This window comes from Rhinatrema bivittatum, chromosome 2 (genome assembly GCF_901001135.1).
Source record: "Rhinatrema bivittatum chromosome 2, aRhiBiv1.1, whole genome shotgun sequence".
In the NCBI taxonomy this organism is placed as follows: domain Eukaryota; kingdom Metazoa; phylum Chordata; class Amphibia; order Gymnophiona; family Rhinatrematidae; genus Rhinatrema; species Rhinatrema bivittatum.
This window is the reverse complement of record NC_042616.1, coordinates 92,127,164-92,153,749: the sequence shown is the minus strand read 5'-3', so window position 1 is coordinate 92,153,749 and position 26,586 is coordinate 92,127,164. Positions and strand designations below refer to the sequence as shown.

At 40.9% G+C, this 26,586-nt stretch overlaps 1 protein-coding gene across 3 annotated transcripts in view; it reads right to left on the bottom strand.

Moving 5' to 3' along the window:
- The window catches only part of ACTR3B (actin related protein 3B), a 92,832-nt gene extending 68,076 nt beyond the window's left edge, over positions 1 to 24,756 (bottom strand). Inside the window, exons 1-4 of one of the 3 annotated variants that reach the window (XM_029588454.1) lie at positions 24,485 to 24,754; positions 22,433 to 22,478; positions 20,236 to 20,291; positions 1,800 to 1,924 (exon numbers count right to left, since the gene is read on the bottom strand). In XM_029588454.1, coding sequence (XP_029444314.1) covers positions 1,800 to 1,871 — 72 coding nt within the window. In that variant the 5' untranslated portion in view covers positions 1,872 to 1,924; positions 20,236 to 20,291; positions 22,433 to 22,478; positions 24,485 to 24,754. Of the gene's footprint in view, positions 1 to 1,799; positions 1,925 to 20,235; positions 20,292 to 22,432; positions 22,479 to 24,484 lie in introns of all 3 variants that reach the window. The other 2 variants (XM_029588452.1, XM_029588453.1) reach the window with 2 other exon arrangements.
- Positions 24,757 to 26,586: the final 1,830 nt, after the last annotated feature.

The following is a 26,586-nucleotide window of genomic DNA, read 5'->3' as shown; positions in this document are numbered from 1 at the left end:
TGGTATTTTATGAGCCAACTTATTTTAACTAATGTTCCTTGGTTATAGATCGGGCACCGTACCGTCTCCGGTCCTCCTCATTTACCAAGCATTTTTTCCCCATAGACAGAATGGAGAAACCCTGCTAATTTTATACTCTCCCAGGTGTCGTATCCTTATGATACAGTGAGAGCATGTCAGCGGGAATTCTCTTTCAATAGCGATTCCTGATGGACTGAACCATGTGAGTAGAGCTGACAGTTTATTTTCCTTTTCATTTATTTCTACCCTCTTCATTGTTTCACACATGATAGACTTCTGGCATGGTTATTTAAACTGCAAATGACATTTAAAACATTATTATTATTATGGCTCTCTCTACAGGGCAATCTTGCATGCTATTTTTTTGGGGAGGAGGATTCTGTTTCATCTCTCTCTCTCTTCACCAGCATTTCCAGCCTAGTTGGAATCTGCCCTAACCCGGCCCACTGGTGACAGGGCAGGTACAAAGCTAAGGTGGAAAAGCCTGTGTGTGAAATCACCCTCTATAACCTAGTCATAATATGCGAAGACTGCAGCCAAGGCCAGATTTCCAGTTAAGCAAAATAAGCAGCTGCCTAGAAGGTGTCTTGTGTCAGGAGCGTGGGTCAGAAGTGAAAAGGGGAACCCACCGGAGATGGATCCCCCTCCCCCCACTTTGTCCTTATGCCACCTTGGAACAAGGTAGAGCGAAATCTGATCCTGTTTGTTGCTCCTTTTGGAATATAGGAGGCACCTAGATAGAACTCCAGTCACAAGCACTGCTGATGCACAATGTTTGGGATTCCCTCCATCCAAGAGCAATGACAGGTGCCTCCATTATTACTCTCAGTCACTACCAGCCCAAGGAGCACAATTTGAATCCAAGAAGCAAAGCTGGGTTTCCTGCATGCCAGTATGCAGCAATCCCTCTGGGCAATCGGACAATTTTATAAAAGGCCTGCACAAGTTAGCTGGCAAATACATGCATAAGTTAAACCAGCTTTCAAAGCGCAAGTCCACTTTCAAAATTATCCCACTAAAATCTTCCACAAACAAATACACCTGCTATTTGCATACGAGTAAACCTTTCGGGAAAATTTATGTGCATGTTTTTTTAAATCCTAAAGAATATGTGCACCAGTCCTCAACTCTGTCCTCGGGAACACCTCTTCTCACTACGGATAAACCTATGCACATACCAGCACAGACCCATGTACGTTTATCCACATTATCGGGCGGCCATCTTTATAACAGGCCATTTCTGTGGGTAAAGTACCATTTTTAGCCACGAAAATACCTTTGACATCACTCATATGCTCTGCAGGCAGCCATTGAAGAAGATAAAGCAAATCAGTTAAGACATGTCATAAGGCTCTCAAGAATAAAAAGCAGCTTTACATGATAACACAACAGGAGGTAGGTTGTAATGATTAAACAGAGAAATATACATCCTTAGGTGAAAATGACAAATTAAAAGACATGAGATGTTTGTCTTTGCATTTAGGGCTCTCTTGTAGGTGCCAGGGCCAGCTGGTCTTTCACCTCTTGCTGAACCTGTGGCACTCTAATAAGCTCTGCAGCAAATCAGACTCAGCAAAGGAGGGAAAAATGGGTTCTCTGCTCATGTCAAATCCCCAGGCTTCAGAAAAATTAACTTTTCATCTGAATTATCTGTGAACAGAATTTCAGCCTAGCTGATGTTATCTATAAGCTGGGTGAAAGTCCTCCCCTTCGACAAAATCCTAAAACTCTAATAAACTAGATGATTAAAAGTGAAATATCTCTTTGCATGTTCTTACCTTAGTAGCATATGTTGGTTTATCTATGGCTTCATCACCTATGAAAAAATCTAGATCATCCATACCCTTCATCAGCCTCCTCTGGGCTTGGTCACCAACTTTAGCTGATTCTCTAATTGCAATACCTGAAAGAAAAAAAAAAAAAATATTATATATATATATATATATATATATATATATATATATATATTACCTTGTGTATGGTTAAGTAGATACATCTGCTGAGCAGGTGTGAAGAGTAAGCAGACATGAACCTTAGCTCCCAGCTTACCTGCTCTGAAGGGCATTGTGAGTATATTTGAGAGAGACCAACAATACTGTTTCAACTACAATTCCCTCTTGTTCATATCATTTCTGATTCCTCTGAAGAAACTCCCAAAATATACAAATTTTTAAAAACCCAGCAAGCGTCAAAACCAGGAGATTTGCGCATGGCTGGGCTGCACGCACGCGGCGGGGGATTTCTGAAACACCCACGGCCACGCGCGCATCTCCCGGTACGCGCAGAAGAATGGGTTAGGGGAAAAGGGGACGGGCCAGGAGAGCGCCATTAGGCACTGTCCCACTGAAGTGCACGACAGCAGCCAACCGGCCCGCACAGCCTGCTACTGCTCTGAAGAGCAGGTACATTAAAAAAAAAAAAAAAAAAAAAAAAGGTTAGCGGGGTTTTAGGGGTCAGAGTTAGTAGGAGAAGAAGGCGGCAGTTTAGGTCGGGGGTTTAGGAAATTCCCTCCCAATCTGTTCCTCTATTGGAGCAGACTGGGAGGGAACTGGGATTAGGGCCTATCATGTCACCAGGCATATATTGTACAATTTCCACCCCCACCCCCCACCCCCACCTTACGTGCTCGAATTGGCTGGGAACCGCGAACACATGGATGCCCGCGCGTGGGTCATAAAATGTTCCTTTAAGCACATAAGATAACTGCCTATAGCCACTAATCTTCACTGGAATATTCAGCTGAATCTAACTGGTCAAAATTGGCCTGGCTAGATTTAGTGCAGCTGGGGTTCCCTGGCTCAATTTAGTGCTGAAAACCCGGCAATAACTGGCTAAGTTCTCTTTAAAAGAAGAACATATTTACAAAAGCAAGGGGACAGTTTTGATTTAAAAAATTTACCCCAGGGGGTCCCATCCTCCTCCCCATTTAAAAAAAAGACAATTGCTATGCCCATGTCCCAGCCATCCCAATGGTCTTTATGAAAAAAAAGAAACTCACTCCCAATGGAGCTTTGTCAGTTTGACTCAGTAAAGAACATCAGAAAATGTCTTTAAAAAAAACTTTTGTTTTAATTAGTGCATTTTTAAATGTGTTTTGATTTTACTTACCTATTTTTGGTTTTGATTAACTTTCTTGAGTATATTTTAATCATGTGTTTTTACTTTCATTAATGTTTTAATTTCTTATTTATATACATTGTTTTTATTATTGAATTTTATGTTTGTACTCTTATATATCACCTAGACTTATTTTAGTGTTAGGTGATCCATAGGTCTTAATAAATGTAAATGTAAAAATGAGTCTTATGGGCCCCATCTCCTTGCCCACAACTCTCCCAATGCTCTTTTTTGAAAAAATGAAGACCTGCATTCTGCAGCCGACCATAACCTTCCTTTGAATAAATAAAAAAAAAAAAAAAAAAAAAAAGGTGGGAGAAGCCCTGCTTCAGTCTCAATAAGAACAGAGGACAGGCCTGGGGATGCCTTTCCCTGCCCTCCTGTCCCATCTAGAGGGTGGGTAGAAGGAGATGGGGGCCCACACAACTTGTTTCTTTTTTTGTTTCATAAAAACCGTTGGGATGGTGGGGACATGGGTATAGCAATTTATTTATTTATTTATTTTTGAAAGGAGCATTGAAAGGATGGGACCCCTGGGGTACATTTAAATGTAAAAAAAAAAAATTAAGCAGGCTAAGAGAATTTGAAAAGAAGCTTGCCATAGAGGTAAAAAACAAGTAATAACATTTTTTTTTAAGTACGTTTGAAGCAAACAACCTGTGAGGGAGTCAGTTGGACCACTGGATGACCGAGGGTTAAAAGCAGTTCTCAAGGAACATAAGAACATGCCATGCTGGGTCAGACCAAGGGTCCATCAAGCCCAGCATCCTGTTTCCAATAGTGGCCAATCCAGGCCATAAGAACCTGGCAAGGAAATAGCAGACGAGGAGGATGGGTCACACCCTCACTGGAATCATTTTTTTATGGTGACTGAGTGACTAAATGAAATCACTGTGAAACTGGAGGATGTAATAAATCAGACTGACAGATTAAAGAACAAATCTCTGGGTCTGGATGGTATTCATCCCAGAGTTCTGAAGAAACGCAAACATGAAATTGCAGATCTGTTCTGGTGATTTGCAACCTATCATTTAAAACAGGCACAGTACCTGAAGACTGGAAAGTGGCTAATATGATGCCAATTTTAAAAAGGGGCTCCAGTGGTGATCCAGGAAAACTATAGAACGGTGAGCCTGACATAAGTGCCAGGCAAAATGGTAGAAGCAATTCTTAAAAACAAAATACTAACCAATTAGATAGCCATGATTTAGCTGGGGAGAGTCCACATGGTTTTTGCAAAGGGAAGTCTTGCCTTACCAATTTCCCAGATTTTTTGAAGACTTAAACAGACAGACATGTGAATAAAGGTGAGCGAGTTGATATAGCATATTTGGATTTTCAAAAAGCATTTGACAAAGACTCATGAAAAACTCCTCAGGAAATTGAGAGGTCATGAAATCAGAAGCAGTGTTCTATTGTGGATAGGTAATTGGATAAAAAGACAGGAATCAGAGGGTAGGACTAAATGGACAGTTTTTCAAATGAAGAAAGGTGGAGTGCCCCAGGGGTCTGTTTTGGAGACCTGTGCTATTTAATATATTCATAAATGATCTGGAAAAAGGAACATCAGAATGAGGTGACCAAATGTGTAGATAACTCGAAAGAATTTTGTGTCAACAAAGCAGCAGATTATGAGGAACTGCAGAAGAACCTTATGAGAATAGGAGACTGGCACGTAGGGATAACCAATCCCAATTATTGGTACTATGTTAGGAGTCATCATCCAGGAAAAGGACCTCAGAGTCTTTGTGGACAATACCTTGAAGTCTTCAGCTCAGTGTGCAGCAACAGTCATAAAAGCAAACAGACAACTGTTTGGAAATAAACAGGAGAACAAAACTGAGAATATCATAATGCCTTGATATAAATCCATGGTGCAACTGCACCTCGAATATCATGTGCAGTTCTGGTCACCTCATCTCAAAAAAGACAGAGGGACATAGAAAAGATACAGAGAAGGATGACAAACATGATAAAGGGGATGGAAAAGCTCCCTTATGGAGAAAGGCTAAAACAGATTAGGGCTCTTTAGCTTAGAAAAAGACAACTGAGAATATGATTGAGATTTATAAAATCATGTGAGGGGTAGAAAGGGTAAATAGGAAACGCTTATTTACCCTTTCAAATAACATTAGGACATGGGGACATTCCATGAAAACTAGAAACCGGCAGATTAAAAAAAATCATAGGAAGCTTTTTTTTTTTTTTCATTTAGCACACAATCAAGCTATGGAATCTTTTGCTGGAGGATGTGGCCAAGGCAACTAACATAGTGGAGTCAAAAGAGGCTGGAGAAGTTCTTGAAAGAAAAGTCCATAAACAGTTATTAGCTAGGTAGATTTGGGAAAGCCAGCGCTTATCCCTGGGATCTGCAGAGTTCTTGTGACCCACTCTGACCACTATCAGAGACAAGATGCTGGCTTGATGGACCTTGGTCCAACCTAGCATAGCATTTCTTATATTCTTAATTAGATCTTGCACACTAAAGCTATGTCTTGAAATTGTTAAATGCTAAATGCATTTATGAATTGTATTTTCGATATTCAAAACACATTCAGTGCTATTTAACCATGCAAGCGGGACTTATGCGGCTAAGTAGCGACTGCTAAATATTCTCCTGCATTCAGTGCCCGCCACTTACATGCACAAAAAATAGCCATATAACACCGATATTTGGAGTTAGCTGCATAAGTATCCATGTAAGTTTTGCTGCCCCATAGAGCACATCTAAACTTAGTCGGGTAGACTTATCCAGCTAAGTGGTTATATATACACATATATTCAGCAGCTTTGCCATGCCGCTAAATATACATCGTAACTTAGCCACATAAGTTCTAACCAGCTAAGTTACTTACATGGTCAGTTTTGAATATCTAGCCCACTATATCTATTTTTGTAACTGTATGAATTTGTATTATATTTTGTAAGCCACTTTGTGTGGTCTTATGGGACTAAAGAAGCAGGATATAAGTGTATGATTAGATGAGAAATGAGACCTAAAATGATTTGCAAGATCTTAGGCCAGCCATTATGTGTGTCCAAATTAAACCAAGCAAGTCAACTAAACTATTCTTGGCTGCACCCCTTCAGAAACACCTAAGATGATATAACTCATAATTTCTATCCATGAAGGAGTTTGGCATTAAAACTCAACCCAAAGTAATGGGGGTAGAAAGAAAGACATATGCAGCAAATAAATCTAGTCAAAACCAAAATAAAAAGTGAAAGTGGTGGTAATTAAAAAAAAAACCACCCAGTTTTTCTGCATGGCCCACCTTCAATAACCAATGATATAATTTATAGCTTTGGGTGAGACATTAAATTGAGGTCATCTCGACCTTCAATATAAAATGATTCCATGGACCTTTTCTTAGACGTACTAATTGATTCACAAATCCAGCCTAAATGCCAACACAGGTTCATAATCTGCTCTATATAAATTACCTAGCTAGGCTTTCAGGGGAAAACAATACATCTTCCCTTATTCTTATCTCCCCATCATAAATGTGAATAGGCTAGGCTATATTTGGTTGTCTTGGATGGCAAAGTTTAGATTTTGGGGTTCTTGTAATGAATTTTTGATGTATTGGGGACTGGGGCCATCTATGGAACAATAAAATGTTTAACATGCAACGAAAGCCTACATCTTTCTGTAGCAGGGAAAAAAGATTCTAAGTGAAAAATTCAGATCATACATTGACAGGTGTTTGTACTAGAGGAGGGGTATGGCTGACAGAAGCCAGATGGTTCAGACTATCACCACCAACACACAAACAGAGATTGTGGGGAAAAAATCACAAAAGCGTTGAGTTTATTAGCCTGTTCTTGAGCAACAGGGCAGAAAAAGATAGCAGTTATGAGGCTGTTCAGAGTACCAGCAAGTCAAGGAAAAAAACAGCTGAAAAGCTGTGTACACAAATGCTCATAGACTAGGTAATAAAATTCCAGATCTGCAATCCCTAATAGTGGAGGCTGACTTGGCTATTGTTGCTATCACAATGACGTTGTTCAAGGAGTCATATGAATTGGATGTGGCCATACCAGACTATAATCTGTTTAGGAACTAAAGGAGTAGCAGCTCTTTACATTAAAAAATATCAATGCAACTTAACTACAGGGGTGTGGAGAAACAAAGGAGACACCGTACGCCATCTTGGAAAGAGAAGTTGGCACTTCCATCTACTCCAGTGTGATCTACAGATCTGAGACTCAAGCAGAGGAACAAGACAGGGATCAGGCTGAAGACATCCTAAAGATGGGAATGAAAGGGAAGGTTGCGTTGAGAGATTTTAACCTGCCAGAATTCAACTGGAGTATCCTGTTTGCAGACTCAGTCACAGAAAGATCCTGGACTGCTTTTAAAAGGGCTCTCTTCAGACAAATGGTGATGGAACCCACAAGGGAAGGGACGATACTAGACCTAGTACTTATGAATGGAGAAAGCATTTCAAATATCCCGGTAGATGCCAACTTGAGCATCGGTGATCATCAGAGAGTATGGTTTGACATTACGCCCAAAGCAGAGAGGAATTAGTCAAGGATCAAAAATACCAACTTTAGTAAAAATGGGAAAATACCTTAAAGAGGCGCTGTCAGGATGGGAGGTAGGTAGGTAACATGGAAGAACAGTGGGCTAAACTAAAAGAGGCTATAGTAAGGGCAACAGATCTTTATACTAGAAAAGTAAGTAAACAGAAGAAAAGAAAACCTCTAACAAGGTGGCTGAAGTAAAGGCAAAAAGATTAGCATTTAAAAAGTGCAAACTGAAGGATCCATTCAATAAATCGTTGGTGACAGGGGTTTCCCGTGAGACTGGAGAAGGGCAAATGTGATTGCTTTTCATAAAAATGAAAACCGAGGCCTGTTAGCCTGACTTGGTAATGGGAAAATTAATTAAAATTCAAGAAAAGCTAGTGAATTGTCTACAATTAAATGAGCTGCAGAATCAGAGGCAGCATGGTTTTACCAGAGCTAGCTCATGTCAAATAATTCTGATTTATTTCTGTGATTGGGCGACTAGAGAATTAGATCAAGGGCATGTGCTGGATGTAGTTTACTTGATCTTCAGCAAAGCTTTAGATACTGTCCCGCATAGAAGGCTCATGAATAAATTGAGCAGCCCTGGGGGTGGGTTCCATGGTGGTAAGATTAGAAACTGACTGAGTGACAGACAGAGGGCAGTGGTAAATGGAATTTGCTCAGAGGAGAGAAACGTGATAAAGGGAGTGCCTCAGGGATTGGTCCTTGGGATGATTCTGTTCAACATCTTTGTGGAGAAATAGTTTGCCTCTGCAGAGGACACAAAAAAAACCTGCCAGATTAGATACCCCTGAGGGAGTGAGAGAGGAAGTTATGTAAACAAGCTTAGAGAGTGATTGATTGCTTGGCAATTAAGATTCAGTGCACAAAAGTGCGGAGTCATACTTTTGAGGAATAGAAAACCAAAGGGGCAGTACACAATGAGAGGTGAAAGGCTGATATGCACGTAACCAGGAAAGACACTTTGGTGTAATAGCATCTGATGATCCCAAGGTAATGAAACAATGTGATAAGGCAGTGGCCAAAGCAAGAGGAATGCTAGGGTGCAAAGGGAGAGTTAAAAACAGCAGAAGGAGGAAGTGATAATGCCTCTGTTCAGGTTACTGATAAGGCCTTACCTAGAAGACTGTGTTCAGTTCTGGAGGCCGTATCTCAGAAAAGATATAGATGGCCTTTCCCTGGATTGGCCTCTAGTCTACCAAAATAGTGGGATTCTTATATTGATGATAGTCCAAGAACCAAGGATGCATCTTTCCTTTTGATGCCCAAGTATTATTATCAATAAATAAGATGTCACTATGATATGTGTTTGCAGGGATATAGAAAATGTGTTACATGTATATATCTCACATTCATATTTGTATGCACGTTTATGAGAGAATAAAACTGTGAGTGTAAAGACATTTTTTATTTTTTTTTTATTGCAATTGGCATAGCAGAAAGGGTGGGGTAGAGAAAGGTTCTATTGTCCACCTGGTTCCCATTGGACTGAGCGAATTTTCAAAAGCATGTGTGTGCGCGCATGAGACCCTGCTTTACACACATATATAATAAGACCTTTTGAAAATTACCCCAGAGCTTGTACATGGAAGCAATTTCATGCATACTTGAAAAGAGGTGCTCTTGGGGGTGGAATAAGGGAAGGAAACCACTGGCACGTGTACATTCTAAAATGGAAAGTATGCAGGAACATTTCCATGTGCTCCCAGGGAGGCATGAATGCGCACCACACACACATACAACGGACCTGACGCTTCAGCCCTAAGCGCTATGCTACAAAATTGGGCTCCCTAAGAATTCTGCTGTTCTCTTACTTCCTCTCTCCTGAGCAGAAGGATATCATTCTGACGGTGAAAAGGAAAACAAATCAGCACAGCAACACGGTAGCTGTTGGCAGCTAAAGACCTACTGATGAAGTCAGTCTTGCCTGCCCAGTTGTTCCCATCTATCTTACTCCAGCTATGAATGAATCCCAGCTGTGATCTATTCTATACAAGCTTGACAGCCTGGAGGATTTTGCTCCTCAACCCGGTCAGTTCTGTTGCCTTCACTCTTCAGTTCTCTACCGTTCTGGGTAGTTCAGCACACAACTGCCGATGCTTAAACTGGAACCCGTGTCCCCTAACTTCTCAGTGTGTCCCAAACACACTTACATTATTTCACAATACTGCTTAAATCAAAAATTCTAAAGAAAGCTGAAAGTGCCACAAAGCTGGATAGAAAAATAAGCAATACAGTACATGGACTCGTGAAGAGTAAAAAAACAATGTTGCACACGTAATTTTGTAAAGAACTTCCACAAACATACATGAACATAATTCACAGGATCTACACAGTTCAAATGTCCAAACAATAGAACCATAGGTCCCATCTAATAAAAGTAATCATTTTGTACTTTACACAAGTGTCAAAATAATCCATTGTGCAAAAATTGTGACGATCCTGAAAGCTGGACGATCCTGAAAGCTGGATCCCCGTTTTTTGGGGGGTTTTTGGGGGTTTTTTTGTAGTGAAAAATCTTTTTTCGGGTTAGCGCGCGCCAACAAAAACAGCAAAAATTAACAAAAAATAACAAAAATAAACAGTTTTTGTTGGCGCGCGCTAACCCGAAAAACGATTTTTACGAAATTTCGGGGGGGGAAAAATGATAGTTTCTTTTTTTACCCAATATATTAACGAATTTAGAAATATCGTATGATATTTCAATTTGTTAGAAAAACGATTCACATCCCTAGTAAATATAACAAGTGATAAACAAAATGGTAAGAATAAATTCCACAACAAACACCTCTGCTGGCAGGTTATTCCAAGCATCAACCACCCTCCAGTAAAAAAGTATTTTCTCTGAGCCTCTGTCCCTTCAACTTCAGATCATGATTCCTTTGCACCTTCTTGTACTGCTACATATATTGAACATTCCTATCATATCTCCTTTTCTCTTCTTTCTTCCACCACCTACATTTTAAGTGCCTTTGGCCTCTGTATAGGGTTTGTGTTGCATTTTACTAGCCCTTCTCTGAACTGCTTCCATCCTCTCAATATTCTTATAAAGGTAGGGTCTCCAGAAATTAACACAGAACTAACACTACCGGGGAAATTCTGCACACATTTTAAAATTCTGCATATTTATCAAAATAATGCAAAATAATTATTTATTTAGATTTATATTCCACTTTTCAGCTACTTTCAAAGTGGATTACAGGCAGGTACTGTAGGTATTTCCCCGACCACAGAAGGCTTACAAACTCAGTTTTGTACCTGAGGAATGGAGGGTAAAGTGACTTGCCCAAGATCAGAAGAAGCCGCACTGGCATTTGAACCCTGGCTTCCCTGGTTTGTAGCCTACTACTCCGACCTCTAGACTACTCCTCCACTGTCTGAGTAGTCATTTAAAATTAAAAACAGAAATTAATTACTGAAAGATGCTCAATGTTTCAACTTTTGGTGCAGAAATCCCCCAAGATCACAGTAACAATACATTATAACAAGAGCTTCTGCAATTTTGCTTTAGCAATGCTGACTTCTACCATCCACTATTTGTGGCAACACAGCGAAGTTCGAAGCTCTTGCCACAAATGACAGTGGTAGAAAGAAGTTGGTGCTGTCTTCAGCCCCTCTGGGGTGCCGTAGATTGCCAAATTAAAAACATAAGCCCTAATCATTAGGAAGTAGACTGCTCTTCCCCCTCCCTTCTCCCCCTATTCTCTCTCCTTCTCAACTCAGCTTATTTCCCCAAACCATTGTTTTCCCGTCCCTTAGCTTGTGCTCCCAACACTCACTGTCTCTCCCCAGCACATCCCTCCTCCAACCCTCCTCCCTCCCCAGTACCACCCACACACTTACACTCCCTCCCCACATATTCCCTACCCCCAACATATACAGGCAGGAAGAAGTATGTTCTCCCCCTCCCATATATTTTCTCACTGTCTCCATTAGGTCCCTCCCCAGCTTCTCTCCAACATGGCCCCCTCCAAATACACCTTTCCCCCAGTCTCTCTCCACCTTCACAAACTTCTACAGACGTTCCCTTCTCTCCCTCTGCTGCCTCACCTCCCAACTTGCCCATAGGAACCGGCCTACCCCTCCTGCCAAAACAGCCTCATGGGCTCTCCAGGAACCACGCGGGTCACGTTCTAATTCGCAGGCTGTTTCCAAAGTCTCGCAAGAATGGCACAGAAGAAGTTCAGCTCATTGTGCAGTGCAAGGCAACAACTGCACTGGCTCCAGTCCTGGCGCTTTTTCCTCATTTCTGCAATGTGCTTCTGAAGTTTGCTTGGAGTCTGGTAAATTCTGCACAGGCGGGAAATTAAAGCATAAATTCTGCTTTGCATAGTTGCACTGAATGAATTCCCCTAGGAGTCTCAAGGTGAGGTCTCAGTGACCTGCACAAGGCCAATATTGCTTTCTTTTTCCTGCTGCAACCAAGAACAATGTTAGCTTTCCTTGTTGCTTTACTATATGGACAGGTAACCTGGTCATCTTAGGTAATTTTATTAGGTCTCTTTTCTGTTTAACAGTTGCCAGTACCAGCCCTTATAATTCAAAAGTGAATAATGGATTTTTGCACTCCAGATGCATAATTTTCCCCTTTTGCATCAAACCACAGTTCCAAATCCTTGACCATGCTTCCATTTTATTCCACTTCTCTGGGTCTATCTGACCTGTTACATACTTTTGTATCATCTGCAAACACATTTTCTCTCAAGTCTCTCTGTAATGTTGCTTATAAAGATTAGATATGGAAAAGATCTGGTACAAGCAAGGAGTAAAGAAGCACCCTATTAGCCTCTCTATTTTCATCAGAATGGATTCCACTGACCATTCTTCTGAGTTCTATTGCTCAACCAGTTAGGGGGGGGGGGGGGGTTAAGTGGTTTTTTGTGGGAAATTCGTGATACAATATTGGGCTATGGTTTTTTCTTTCCCACAAGATGAATTCATATGTTGCCAAGCCCACAAGTGTTAAAAGGAGGAGAGGAGAGGTAAATCAAAATAGCCAACTAGTCTTGTTAAGTAAATTGGCTAGATGTCCATTGATGGTTGTAGAGCACAGTTTCCTAACCAGTGTTTCTCTTGCACACTGGCATGCCTTCAGACCCAATTAGGTGTGCCATGGAAAAAAGTCAACACTACCTGATGCTCAAATCCAGACCAGCAGCTCACAACAACAAGAGTCTCTTAAACATGTAGGAACTCCTTCCTGAGAGCATGTGTATTAATGCATGCCTCCTTCTCCTAGTTACATCATGAGCCCTGGAGAGTGGTAATTATTATTAATGGGCAGCATACAGGACAAGGAGAGCCAGGCACATAGTACCTCCTCACCATCCTCTTGAGTTCTTTTAGCCTCTTATAATCAGGCTGAATTAGACAGACACAACATACAGTGAGCATTAGAAGTGACTCATTCTGAGTGCTGGGAACTGCAGCAGTGGAGGAGGTCTGGCAGCCATGGTAGTTGAGCTGGTTATCTGCAACACACTGACTTCTCCCTTCTCCTGCAGCTGTGTACAGAGAGCTGGTCCATTGTCATAGATTCATGCGTCTCCCTGTCCCCTCTCTGCCTTTGTTTTAAAATTTGGCAGAGAGACTGGTGAGGCTTTTAGTGCTTCCCTAACTCTTCTTTTGACCACGAGTCCTCTCCATATCCACTTTGCCTGCGCCATGTATAGCAGTGTGCCCCCCAACAATTTTGTTAAAAACATAAGAAGTGCCCTGTTGGGTCAGACCAATGTCCATTGAGCTCAGCATCCTGTCTCAGACAATGGCCACAAATATTAGTCATATCCCAAATACTTGAATCTGTTTCTTGAATCTCACTCCTGGGGATAAGCGCTGGCTTTCCCAAGTCTATCTGGCTAATAATAGTTTATGGACTTTTCCTTCAGGAACTTATCTGACTTTTTTTTTTTGTTTGTTAATATAGGTGTGGCTTAGGCTTGAAAAGGATGAGAAACGCTGTCAGAGTAACCATTCATAGCTCAAATTAAAAGTAATTTTATGTTAAGGTTCATATAGGAAGAAAATTGGTTTAAGAGACAGTTAAGGAACTGTATGAAACACACTTTATTATATCATGTACTTTAATTGAAAAAATGAATACAACATAATTTGTGTGTGTCTATTGATCTGAAGTCGGCGAATCAATGTGACAAGGCAATAGCTAGCGCCAGAAGAATGCTGGGCTGCATAGAGAGAGGAATATCGAGTAAGAAAAGGGAAGTGATTATTCCCTTGTACAGGTCCTTGGTGAAGCCTCACCTGGAGTACTGTGCTCAGTTCTGGAGACCGTATCTCAAAAGGGACAGAGACAAGATGGAGACGGTCCAGAGAAGGGCGACCAAAAACGTGGAGGGTCTTCATCGAATGACTTATGAGGAGAGGTTGAAGAATCTAAATATGTACACTCTGGAGGAAAGGAGGAGCAGAGGTGATATGATACAGACTTTCAGATACTTGAAAGGCTTTAATGATCCAAAGATAAGAACAAACCTTTTCCATTGGAAAAAGAAATCAGCAGAACCAGTGGTCACGATTTAAAACTCCAGGGAAGAAGACTCAGAACCAATGTCAGAAAGTATTTCTTCATGGAGAGGGTGGTGGATGCCTGGAATGCCCTTCCGGAGGAAATGGTGAAGACCAGAACTGTGAAGGACTTCAAAGGGGTGTGGGATAAACACTGTAGATCTATAAAGTCTAGAGGATATGAATGAAGAGTGGGTGGCTCGCAGGAATGACGGCTACTACCTGAAGATAATACCCTTATTCAATAAACATACACACGGTTAATGCGACTCCAACATTGCTCTAAGCTTCAACGGCAAGAGGTAATGTGGAAAAAAGGATTTGCATTCACAAAAAAGCAGGGAGTAGCTTGCTTGTTACAGCGGTTACTACACCAAATCAAATAAGCCTGATTACTTCACTTTCAATGCATATCCAGCATAGTTCTCTGCTTCAATGGCAGGGAGGAATGAAGAAAAGTGGATCTATATACAGACAACAACCAACAAGGGCTGAATTACATAGTTTGAGTAAACAAATAAGCATGGGTGTTGCTTACTTATTGCGGCGGTTACTACCCCTAACTAATTAAGCTAGATATTTCACTTTATGCAGTTCCAACACTGCTTTCTACATTAATGGCGGGGGTGGAAGGGAAATAGAACCAAAAGGTTACTAAGGGCCAAGAGTAACAGATAAGTATGAGAGGGAGAAAAAAGGAAAAGTGCAAAAGCTTGCTGGGCAGACTGGATGGGCCATTTGGTCTTCTTCTGCCGTCATTTCTATGTTTCCATTTACAAATGAATGATAATTTGCACTACTAATTATTTGGCACAGTGTCAGACACTTGTTTCATTCATTGTCATCATCAGATTTGCATGAACCTTCTAGAAACCTCACCCAATTAACAGCTTTCAGTCCTACACATGTACTAGCTTGCTTGTTTACCACAGTCTTCTATGTGGAACATAATATCCACTGTAACCCCCTGTTCCAACATTTTTGTCACCTCGTTTAAAAAAACAAAAACAACAAAAAACAAAAAAAAAACCTTTATTTTTATTTGAGCTGTTCTTCCCATGAGGGTCTGGGGTCTAATCTACTCGTTTCAAGGTGGTGCACTGTCTTTCTTTAATAGTGCTCCTGTAGCTTTGCACTGGAAAGCTTGACCCATCTATTTTGATAGATGGGTCTGTAGTTGGCCTGCATCTTTCTTACTCCCACATTTTAGCAGTGTGTTGGATATAAATAGAGAAGGAGAAAGAAAGGAGTCGAAGAGGACTCCAAGGTTACGGGCTGATGGGACCAGGTTGACGATCATGTTATCCACAGAAACAGAGAAAGGAGAAAGAGAGAAGGCGGGCTTGGGAGGAAAGATAAGGATCTCCGTCTTGGCCACATTGATTTTAAGGTGGTGGCAGGACATCTAGGTAGCAATGTCAGACAAGCAGGTCGAGATCTGGCACTAAATTTCTGGTGTAGAAAGGGAGATCTGGGAGTCAGCATAAAAATGGTATTGAAAGCCATGAGAGGAAATCAGAGCACCAAGGGAATTAGTATATGGTGAGAAGGAAAGAGGGCCCGTGGTACTGCAGTAGAGTAGGAACCACCAGAAGAAATGCTAAAAGTGTGATGGAAGAGGTAAGAAGAGAACCAAGACAGGACAGAGTTCCAAAATCTAAGTGAGGACAAAGTATCAAGGATAGGTGGTGATAAACAATGTCAAAAGCAGCTGGAGGATAAGGACAGAGTAAAGACCTTTGGCTTTAGCCATAAACAGGTCATTGGAATCTTTGGCAAGGGCTGTTTCAGTTGAATGTAGAGGGCAAAAACCAGACTGGAATGGAACAAGAACAGCTTGAGATGAAAGAAAGTCAAAACAGCGGTGGTGAACAGCACATTCAAGTAGTTTGGAAGTGAGAAGGGAAAAAGGATGATATTTGGCAGAACAGGTAGGATCCAGTGAGGGGTTTTTTTTAAGGAGCGGTACGATTACAGCACGTTTGAAGGCAGCATGGAACAGTAGCAGTGGAGAGTGACAGAAGGGATGACTGCAGTGGAGACGGAGCTGAGGAATTGGGTGGGGACAGGATCAGAGGATCAAGTAGTGAGTTTGGAGGAAGAGAGAATACGAGCAGTTTCCTCCACTTCAAGAAAGAAGGAGAAAGTGGCAGAGGCTATGGAAAGGGTAGAGGAAAGAAATGTGGGAGAGGCAGGTAAAAGTGAAATAGTTGAGAACTCAGTAGAGCTTACAATTTAATCAAGACAAACATACAAGCTAAAAGAGATTTGGGGAATTTCATGTATTTAAATAAAGGGTTAAAATCAATAAATATGTCAGCAGAACAATCAGGGGTTAAGATGTACAAGCAAAGTGAGGGTGGTTTATCTGATCTAATATTTCTGTATTGCAGAATTGTTGCGTCAAGAATAAGTCCATATACAAAGTTTGTTTTATATTTTGCCTTTAATAAAAATGAAACTTTAAAAAGTTGGGTTTGTAGACTGGACTTGAATAAGGCAAGAGAGGGAGTATGACGCACCAACTCAGGATGAATATTCCGCGTACACGGTGCAGCCAGGTAGAAAGCACAGAGTCCAGAGTTGGTGGCAGCGGAGAAGGATCTTGAAAGGTGTGACCTGCCCGATGAGCGAAGTTCATGAGTAGAGGCGTAGAGAGAGATAAGAGAGGAAAAGTAGTGAGGAGCTGTAGAGTAAAGGCTCTTGTAGATGCAGAAAAGGAGCTTGAAAAGTAAGCGGGAATGGATAGGGGACGAATGTAGTGACTTGAAAAAAAGAGTGATTATACAGGCATAGCAACTTTGCACATCAGCTGCAGCTCCTCACTTATCTTTTGAATTCCAATCATCAGGCAAGTCACTCCAATCTATGTCTGTCTTTCTTCTCTCAAAAAAAAAAACCCAGCATAACAATATCAAAGAATAAAAATAATTTTTAAAATTCTAAGCCCCATCTATAAAGCCAAACCTTGGCTCCCTTCCTTAGAACCTTGGATAGTTCTTCTCTTGTCAGTGGAAGAATCTTCCAGAGCTAAACACATGCAGAGGGCAATTTTCAAAGGCATTTAAAATGGGTAAAAACCTATTTACAAAGATAAAACCCCAGTTTTGAAATTTCCATGCTCCCCCCCCCCCCAAAAGTGGCTAAAAATATGCCCACTGTTTTTCAATGCAAGAATTCTTAGCCAAAGGTAGGGGAGGTGCTCCTAGGAACATGTTCTGAATGGGGTTGGAAAGTAACACACAAGTGTTCCTTGTCCCTTCAAATCTGTACACATTTTTCATAGGAATTTTACCCAGACCAAAAGCAAGTAAATAAGGTACAAGGGAAAGTGCACACAGGCTCTGCATCCAGGCAGGCAGTTTGTCCCCAAAGAGTCTTTTCAAATGAGAACTTTGAAGCAGGGAAGTAAAGTTCATTCTATCGCATTAGGCCCACCAGAGTTTTCACACAGCAGCAATATCTGATACATACAGAAGACAAGTATTTTAACTCATAGGCATCATTTAAAAAGTAAAGAAAATAATGTTTAGTAGGGAGATCGTGTCATTTGTTTGCCTTGTAGTCTGGTGGGCATTAGCGCATGCTACGTGAACTACACAGGTTTTACAGGCACTAAACTGTTTCTGTGCAAGTAATATTCTGTTACTACAGGGAAAGCGAGTTATTTAAAAAATGTATAGCCCGCATTCTCAGCAGGTTACCAACATGACGTACACGATATCAGAGCAGCCCTTACCGCATTAGATAAATGCCACGCCTACACAGGGAGACCCAGTGTGAGTAGGCAATCTTTACTTGTTGTTTCACAACGCGGAACACAACAACGTTCACTCTGTAGTCACATACTAACGTGTACAGAAACAATGCTGCAGAAAGAGCCGCAAAGCTCTGGGGCTTTGGTGTTCTATGTTGCCAAGCAAGAGGGCATTAGGATGATTCGCACTTGGGATCCTGCTCCTTGGCCCGCCTGACAATGTTTTTCTCTTCTATAAATACGTATAAACACAAAACCTTTGGCTGGAAGCAGGTGCTGAATGACTGGGAAACTTATCCTTCTGTGTAGTACAATACAGTATACAATGGCATATGATTTACAGCTTCATGCAGTTTGGGCAACTACTAGGTTTAACCCTTTGCAAAAATAAGAAATGTGGCAATTTACTAATTTTTTCCAGAGCAATGAGGTAGGTTGAACAATTGAGGGTTAGGGGTAAGAGGCTGAAAGATTTCCTGACAAACAAAATTTGTTCTTTGATTTTTATTGTAATTATGTTTAAAAATAAATTATAAATTTAAAAATTAAAAAAAAAAAAGAAAGATTGGGAGAAAATGGTGATTGATAAGAGGAGAAACAACCCAAAGAATAGACAAGTTGGGAGCAGGGTGAGGCCTGTGGCAGGGACCCAGGCTTGGAGAAGACAAGCAGAGACATGAGACAAATGGAACAGATACACATGCAGAGCAAATGTGAAAACAGGGAGGGAGCAAAGTGAGGATGAAAGTGTGAGAGAAGCTAAAGAATGACAGAAAAAGACAGAGAAAGATAAACATGTGGAAGAAAGCATGAAAGATTCCATGCACAAGGCCATTCATGTGTATGCTAAAATGATATAGAAACTGTATAGGTAACCTATGGAAGAGAGTGTATATATGCACAAAAAAGAAAAAGATAAAAAAAACTGAGACTGCAGAAAAATGATAAAAATACAAAAGAACTAAAGTAAAATGGCATTAGAGAGAAAAAAAAAAGTAGTAGTAGATATTGTAAGAGAAGAGAGTAAGAAGAGGCACATAAAGGATGGAAAGAACAGAGCCACAGAATAAATCAGTCAAAGAATGAAGTTAGAATAATTAATTCATTTCTTGAAGGCCAATACTGTTTTCACTGACTATATTCAACAGTTTTGTAGGCTTCTTTTTTAATGCCTTATTAGTTTTATACAGTTCATAAAATATAATTTTAAAAAATAGGACACATCCCAAAATCATAATATACATCAAATAAAATCACAAAACAAATCATATTAAAGGGGTAAAAGTCCAACTCAACTCCACAGATAGAGGGGAGACAGGAAAATGCTAAAGAAAAGGCTTCATGGAAACATACAATACAATGTAGCAATCTACCATCACAGAATTCCTACTCGTTACTCAATTACCACCACAGGCAACCATCTCACCTGCTTCATCCTGAGTTGTGGAGTTACTAGATACAATAGAGGATTTCCTTATTAAAATTGCTTCAATTGGTCTAGATCAACAAAACTATCTATGCTTCCTGCATACTTAATATAGTTTTGAAGGATGCTGAGATATATCATAAAAAGTGCTTTCAATTGTGCAGAAACTCAGTATTTTGAGGCTCTAATTTAGAAATCTCATTCATCAAAATAAGTGACATTTTAAATTTGAATTGTTAAATTTGTGTCTGTGATGAAGTGCAGTGACAATTGACCTTTCTTGTATGTTATATGCATGCCTGACAACAGTAAAAAAAACAAAAAAAAAAAAAAAACATGTCTATGAAAAACTGCGCTTACTTGCCAGTAAATCTTCATTTGTTCTATGCTACATATCAATGGACCATATGTACTAAGGGTTTGCTCCCAATTTGTGTCTATAGGGAAAATGTTTAATATGGGGTAGTCAACTCTGGTCCTCATGAGCCACAAACAGGTCTGGTTTTCAGGATATTCACAATGAATATGCAGGATATATTGGCATACAATGGAGGCAGAGCATGCAAATCTCATGCTTATTTTGGATATCCTGAAAACCAGTCCCGTTTGTGGCTCCCGAGAACTGGAGTTGGCCACCCTGGCTTAATACACCTGGCCCATTACCCTGCTTGCATCACAAAACCTTCTAAAAAATTTTGAGAACTTCTGGGGTTCTGTCCAGTCCTCAAAATCCCAGACTTGTTTCCACACGCCCCTCCCACTTTCCTTTTTTACAATGCTCTCTTTCAATCCCTACCTGACTCTGGAGAAAAGCATGCTACATCTCAAAAAAAGATACAGGGTTACTTACATGATGGGATAATGAACTGGGGCTCTGTGTTGCCTGCATAGCCCAACTTTGAGTACCTGTGGGGAAAAAATTAAAAAAAGAAATGGTATCAAATCTTAAAAGAAAATGTTTATAGCGCTATGTCATTCTGTGTGTGCATTTTAAAAGGGTATCTATTTATATAATTTTAAAGGTCTGGATGGAAAAAAAACCCAGGTCACCCAGGAGCCTAAAATGTAGGGTCTGCTACAACGTCACTAGATGGAAAAGCCAGGGATGGAAGGAGGGGCTGCCTGCTGAGGTTCTATAGAGGAGCGGCAGCGAGTGGACAGGTGGAGGGGTGGCAGGCACTGCGGCAGGAAGAGGGTTCAGGGTAGGCAACAGCTATAGGGGGCTGGGCACCAGGCTGCAAAAGGAGGAGGAGGAGGCAGTGAGAGGGGAAAAGGTTGAGAGGGGAGAACGAAAAAAATAACAGAAGACTAAGCTACAAATACACAAAGATTTACCTCTGGCTGGTACTTAAGGAGTAAATTTTCAAAAAGGGTTCTGCGCAGACAACTAGTATATATATGTGCATAAGTAGCTTGTACGCACATATATGCTCTCTTTTATATATGTTTTCAGTTTTGCATGAATATTTTACAGGGGAGGTAGAGGGGAAAGGGCAATCTAGAGGCATTCCAGGAAGGGGGTTCAGAAGTGCATGCAGGAGGTACAAAGCTGTAAGAGATGTGCATGTATACATTAGTGAATTTGTTTGTATACTCTTACACCTGCAAACTGACACACACACACAGGTGAAAAATCAGACTTGCCTGTCATCTGCACTTTTTGGGTGGGAGGTCTGGGTGAACTGCCGGGGGAATCAGGGTGAATCGGTAGAGGGTCTGGGTGAACTGGTGACTTCATGTACGTGTGCAAGTGTTTTCAGTACAGTATATGTGCATACTTTATAAAATACATGCCTCCGCATTTAATTCTGGGAGTTTATTGATGCAGTGGCACAATTATTTCATGCATAAAATATATATACACACACACAAGTTTATAAAATGGGTATTGGGAATATATGCATGTACTGAGTATCTGTGTGTACCTCCAGCTAGGCCAGTCTATACCAAAGGGAGGTACCCAAGAAGTATCTAACTGGGAGGAAGACAGGGCTGTTTTGAGGACTCCTGCCCCAAGGGCCAAATCTGTCTTGGCCCTCACGTCTAGTCTGTAGAATCTCAAAGGAATGTAAAAATGGCCAAGTGGTCACTTTACAAATTTCATTTGGGGATATACTGGTTCCAGACAGGCACCCTACACCAAAGGGAAGGAAGATCAGCCTAGCTGTCGAGCACAAATTCCCTGACTTAGTTCTGACACCCTCTAGGGAAATCCATTCTCCACTGTTGCCCTTGGGGTCCTCTCCATGCTTTTTGCACCACCGGCTCCCATCTGCTGAGGCAGAGAACTACTGGGGGCCTCCCTTGCTGCACCAGAGAACATCATCAGGGCCAGGTGAAGTCTCACTCTCTGCCTCCATCTGCTGGTAATAGCTTTCCTAAAATTTATCTGGTTAATAATGGTTTATGGACTTTATGGACATTGAAGTTCCAAAGAAACAAAGCGGAAATTGGTCAAGCATAGCCACATTTTATGGACATTGTCAACCTTTATAGATCTTTACCTGTCTGTACAAGTAATATGTGCAGGTCTAAGATCCCTGAATAAGCCCATCATATGCATCACCTGCCTCTCCTCACTATCTTTAAGCAACGAAATCATTTTACTAATCCAACTGAGACTGTAATACAACTATCTCTACTGGCCCTCACCAAACTAATAAAGAATCATAATGTCAAGCCTTATTGATTAAAGCAGAGGATTAGTGCAAGGCCCATCTAATCTGCATGTACCTAATGCAGTAATCAAAGAGCCTGCCCAGTCTCATGCTCTATCCTCACTTCCTGGTATCCAAGTGTTCATTGTGCTAATCCAAAAAGAATTGCAAATTCATGCATTCCGAATGCAGATATCCAAGGACCAAATACCATTTTGGAGGGGATGAACTAGAAGCCACAGGCTGGAAAGAGACTTGGGAGTCATCTCTGATCACCTCATGCTATCCAGTCAGTCTGACAAAGCAGTGAGAAAGTTAATAGCATGTGTGTGTGTGTGTGTGCATAAAAAGAGCTCTCACTAGCAGAAAGATAGAATAAACTAATATTACCTCTGTAATGGTCTCTACTGTGACTCCTTGAGTTCTGCGTGCATTTCTGGAGGAGGAGACAGATACAGTCTACAGGAGGCAGTTCAAAGAAGAACCATGCATGGCCTGTATTATAAGGCCATACATAAGGAGCTAAAGATTTACACTCGACAAAAAAAAGAAGGTAAAGGGTAGAGATAATAAAAGCTTCCAACTATCTAGCAGGCTTTAATAAGGTTCCAGAAGAGCATTTTCCATAAAATGAAGAGCTCAGGAGCAGGGGGTTCATCATATGAATCTGAAGGGAGGCTCAAAAGGAATGTGAAAATACTGAGAGAGTGGCAGACGTTTGAAACAAACTTCCAGCAGTGGAAGAATTCAAGCTTACATAAGATAGATGCAAAAGGGATGTGGTTGAGGAAGAGACAAAAAAGATCAAGTATGATCTGTGACAACATAGTAGACAGGTACAAATGGGCAGCCTGGTTAGACTGATATTTATCAGCAGACATCTATGTTTCAATGATCTCTCGCATTACAATTTTCTTTCCACTGGAGAATGGTAATTTCTCGTGCATTATTTATTAAAAGTTAGGAGGTATCTGAATGGGTCTCTCTCATAGTCACTCCTCTCTTCTATGACATGGATATTTATCAGAATAAAAACATGCAGGCATCACACTAAAGGACCAGTGAGCCAGCACATAGAGTACACTTATAATGATAGGGGGTGAGGAATGTTCAGAATCTTCAAACACCATCTTCTTTTTAATGAATTAAATAAAAGTCAGAACAAATAAGTGGAAAACATGTACGCTTGTAGCACAGTGCAAAGGAGATGCATTTCATAGTTTTCTTGGCTATGCTATCAGAAGCCTTTCTGGTGCACAGATCTTGCCCAGATTGGGGAGGCACACTGGAATCCCAGCAATATCCGTGTTTGAGGAGGGCTGCTGATTTATGTACACTGACAAGACAAGGCTAAAGCAACAGGTGCTCAGCACTGGTGAAACATAGGATCTTATTGACTTTGCACATTTAACTGCCAAATAAATTATCTAAAAATAATAAAAAATAAAATATTGTTAAATGACAGCAGATAAAGACCAAAATGGTCCATCTACTCTTGCTATAAAAACTGAAAATCCACTCTTCTTACCACAAGGTAAGGCTTGTTTATGCAAAGGAGGTGGGTGTTTCACATCAAATTGTGTCATTTTTCTTAAAAGGCTCAGGGAAATATTATGGACCAAAAATATCCTGATGATATTTAGAGCCTGATTCACCAATAATTTTCTACTATTTTGGGGCTATAAAGGAAAAAAAGCTTAGTTAATCAGATCTATAATCTCTGCAAAAAAAAAAAAAACCTAATAAAATAAGTCTGTAAATAATGCATTAAGTATATATTAAAAAGATGTTTTGCAGTTCAATAGCAGCTGTATTTTAAACAAAATCTAAAAGTAGAACTATAATAACACAATAAAGAATCCAATCCAAAAATGAATTATGGAAACAGATAACTGCAAAGATAAAGTTAGAAACAAACCTACGACTTGCCATTTCCAAAATATTCTGCCATTTTATTCATAGTTAACACTAGGAAGGTCATACTAAACTTATTTTAATAATTAAAGTTTGATAAGGTAAAAAAATACCCACACAAAATCTGCAGAGTCAGTCCCCCAGCAGAGTTCATTTATACAGCTAGCACCTGCAATACGTTAGTCCTCAAGGACTTAATGAAAGTCACATTATAGAAGCGCACATACTTTAATCTGCAATTCTCTGTCCAATGAAAAAAGAAACCAGAGAAGCCGCTCTGCCAGTCTTGGAAAGAAGCTCAATACACCTCCAAAAATAGCCAGCTCTCCGAATTTTCCAATACACAGCTTAGAAGAGCATTTGGTTGGGCTTTTGTTTGATTTTTTTTTTTCCGTTAAACTTATACAATATATTAAAACAGACCTATATAAAATTTAGAGCACATCCTCTTATTTATAATATTGTACCTAAAACTATATATTATCTAGCGGCTAAAAGTATTGCAGCAATCAATTATTGACCACTTACCCGGTGCCACTGTCAATGACACAAGGAGGCAAGTGCCCAGCCATAACTCCGGCTCCAAGAAGTGCAAAAAAAAAAAACAACCACACTATTCCCCCGATGAGAATATGAAGTTCCAACACAGAAGATCGATGTATAAATGGTCTTGCCCACAGGGGAGATTCCCTCCTCCCCGGGCTCGCAGGGGCGAACAGTTGCCTCCTGCTGCCTCCGGGAGGCAAAGACCAGCAGGGCGCACGGTGCACGCCCACCGCGGACCAGCTGACAGCTGCGCGTCTTCCAGAGCCGAAAGCAAACATCCCCCGCCCCCCGCCGCGTGCTCCCGGATGTGCTTCCCACATCCGCAGCCCCTTCCGCGGGAAAAACATGGCGTCTTTGGTCCGGAGGGTGGCTGTCCCGTCTGGGTAATGACAGACGGCGCATGCCAACCCTGGTTTTAAGAGGAAAATAATTTTGCCGCTGCGGTCCGCACACAGCCCCCATCTCCGCTGTTGGCTATTCTGCCATCCGGTCTCTGGGGCAAGCGTTTCAACAGCATGGCGGATCGTGCCTGCTTCCCCCACCACGCACCCACCTACCCCTTCAAAGTGCCACCGCCAAACAGGGGCTTCAGATCCCTTTCCAGTAATCACCTATACAAATAAACAGCACACCAAGTATTGCTTTTCTGCAGTTTATTTTTGTGTTTTAGGCATTAGGATAGGGAGAAGGAAGGATAAAGTTTTTTCTTTATTTTTTAATTTTCATTTTTACAAACATAATAGGTAATTGTTTGTATAGCTAGGCAGGCAGTAAATTAATCCAAAGGAAGAAGTTTAAAAAAAAAAAGAAAGATACAGCCAAATACAAAATTTTTGTATAGCCTAAATAAGAGATTGACATTCAAAAGATATGGGAACTTTTCAGTCATCTGGACAAATCCCGAGATTTAGATGCGGATACACATAAATGCTGTTCAGCTAAATTTTGTACAGGTAATGAACTACCCACATAACATTTTAGCCAGATAAAAACAAATAGGGAGAGGAGCTGGCTGTTGTGGTACATGTGGGCACCAAGAACATAGGACAGTGTGGGAGGCAGGTTCTGGAAGCCAAATTTAGGCTTTTAGGTAGAAAGTTGAAATCCAGAACCTTCAAGGTAGCGTTTTCTGAAGCTTCCTGTTCCACACACATGTAGGAATGAAACAATGGTAGAGGGGATTTAGTTTTGTGAGGACGTGGCAACCTTTTCGGGGATGGAGGGAGTCTTTTCTAAAAGGATGGGCTCCACCTTAACCAGGGTGGAACCAGGCTGCTGGCAATATCTTTTAAAAAGGAGAGCAGTTTTTAAACTAGAAAAAAGGGGAAAGCTGAAAGTCGCTCAGCAGTGCGTGATTGAGAGGGCGTTATCTTTGAAACAAACTAATGAAACAGGAAAGTTAGAGCATCCCAACAGACAGGCTCCAATAAAAGTAAAAGTATCCATGTGCCTATAAGTAAAGAACCACCTGAGTTAGCCATGATGCATGGTAAAGTCATTCAGTAATACAGAATGGACTTGGCTCTCCCAGCTAGTACAGCATGTGCAGGAACTCCCGCATGGTTGTTGCCTCTTGATCCTTCTCAGTCTATTTCAAAGCTAACTAACTTCACACTTAAAGAATCTTTGTCGTGATGGCTGATTGGAGAAAAGGTTTAGCTTTCTGGATAGGAAAAAGCACGGATGTTTTCTTGATCCAGAATACTGGGCTTGATGGACCTTTGGTCTGACCCAGTATGGCATGTTCTTATGTTCTTAACCTTCTGTGGAACTCGCTCAGAGCCACATCACATACCATGCTCCAATTGAAGCTGAGGAGGTGCATGAAAATGGAATCAAAGAAAAAGCTCATAGAACAGAGAAAGTGATAGGTGCACTCTTCCACCTTTAAAAGTGGCTGTGAGCAATAAGTCCAGAGGTTGTAGAAAAATTCACAGAATCTGAATACAGCCGTGAGGATCTTGCACGCTATAGAATTGGTGCGAAGAGATCTGGCAGTAAGCACTGTGCTTTGGAAGATTTTCTTGAAAAATTGTCTAGTAGTCATTTACAGGATGGGCTCTAGGGAAGTGGACAATTCCAAC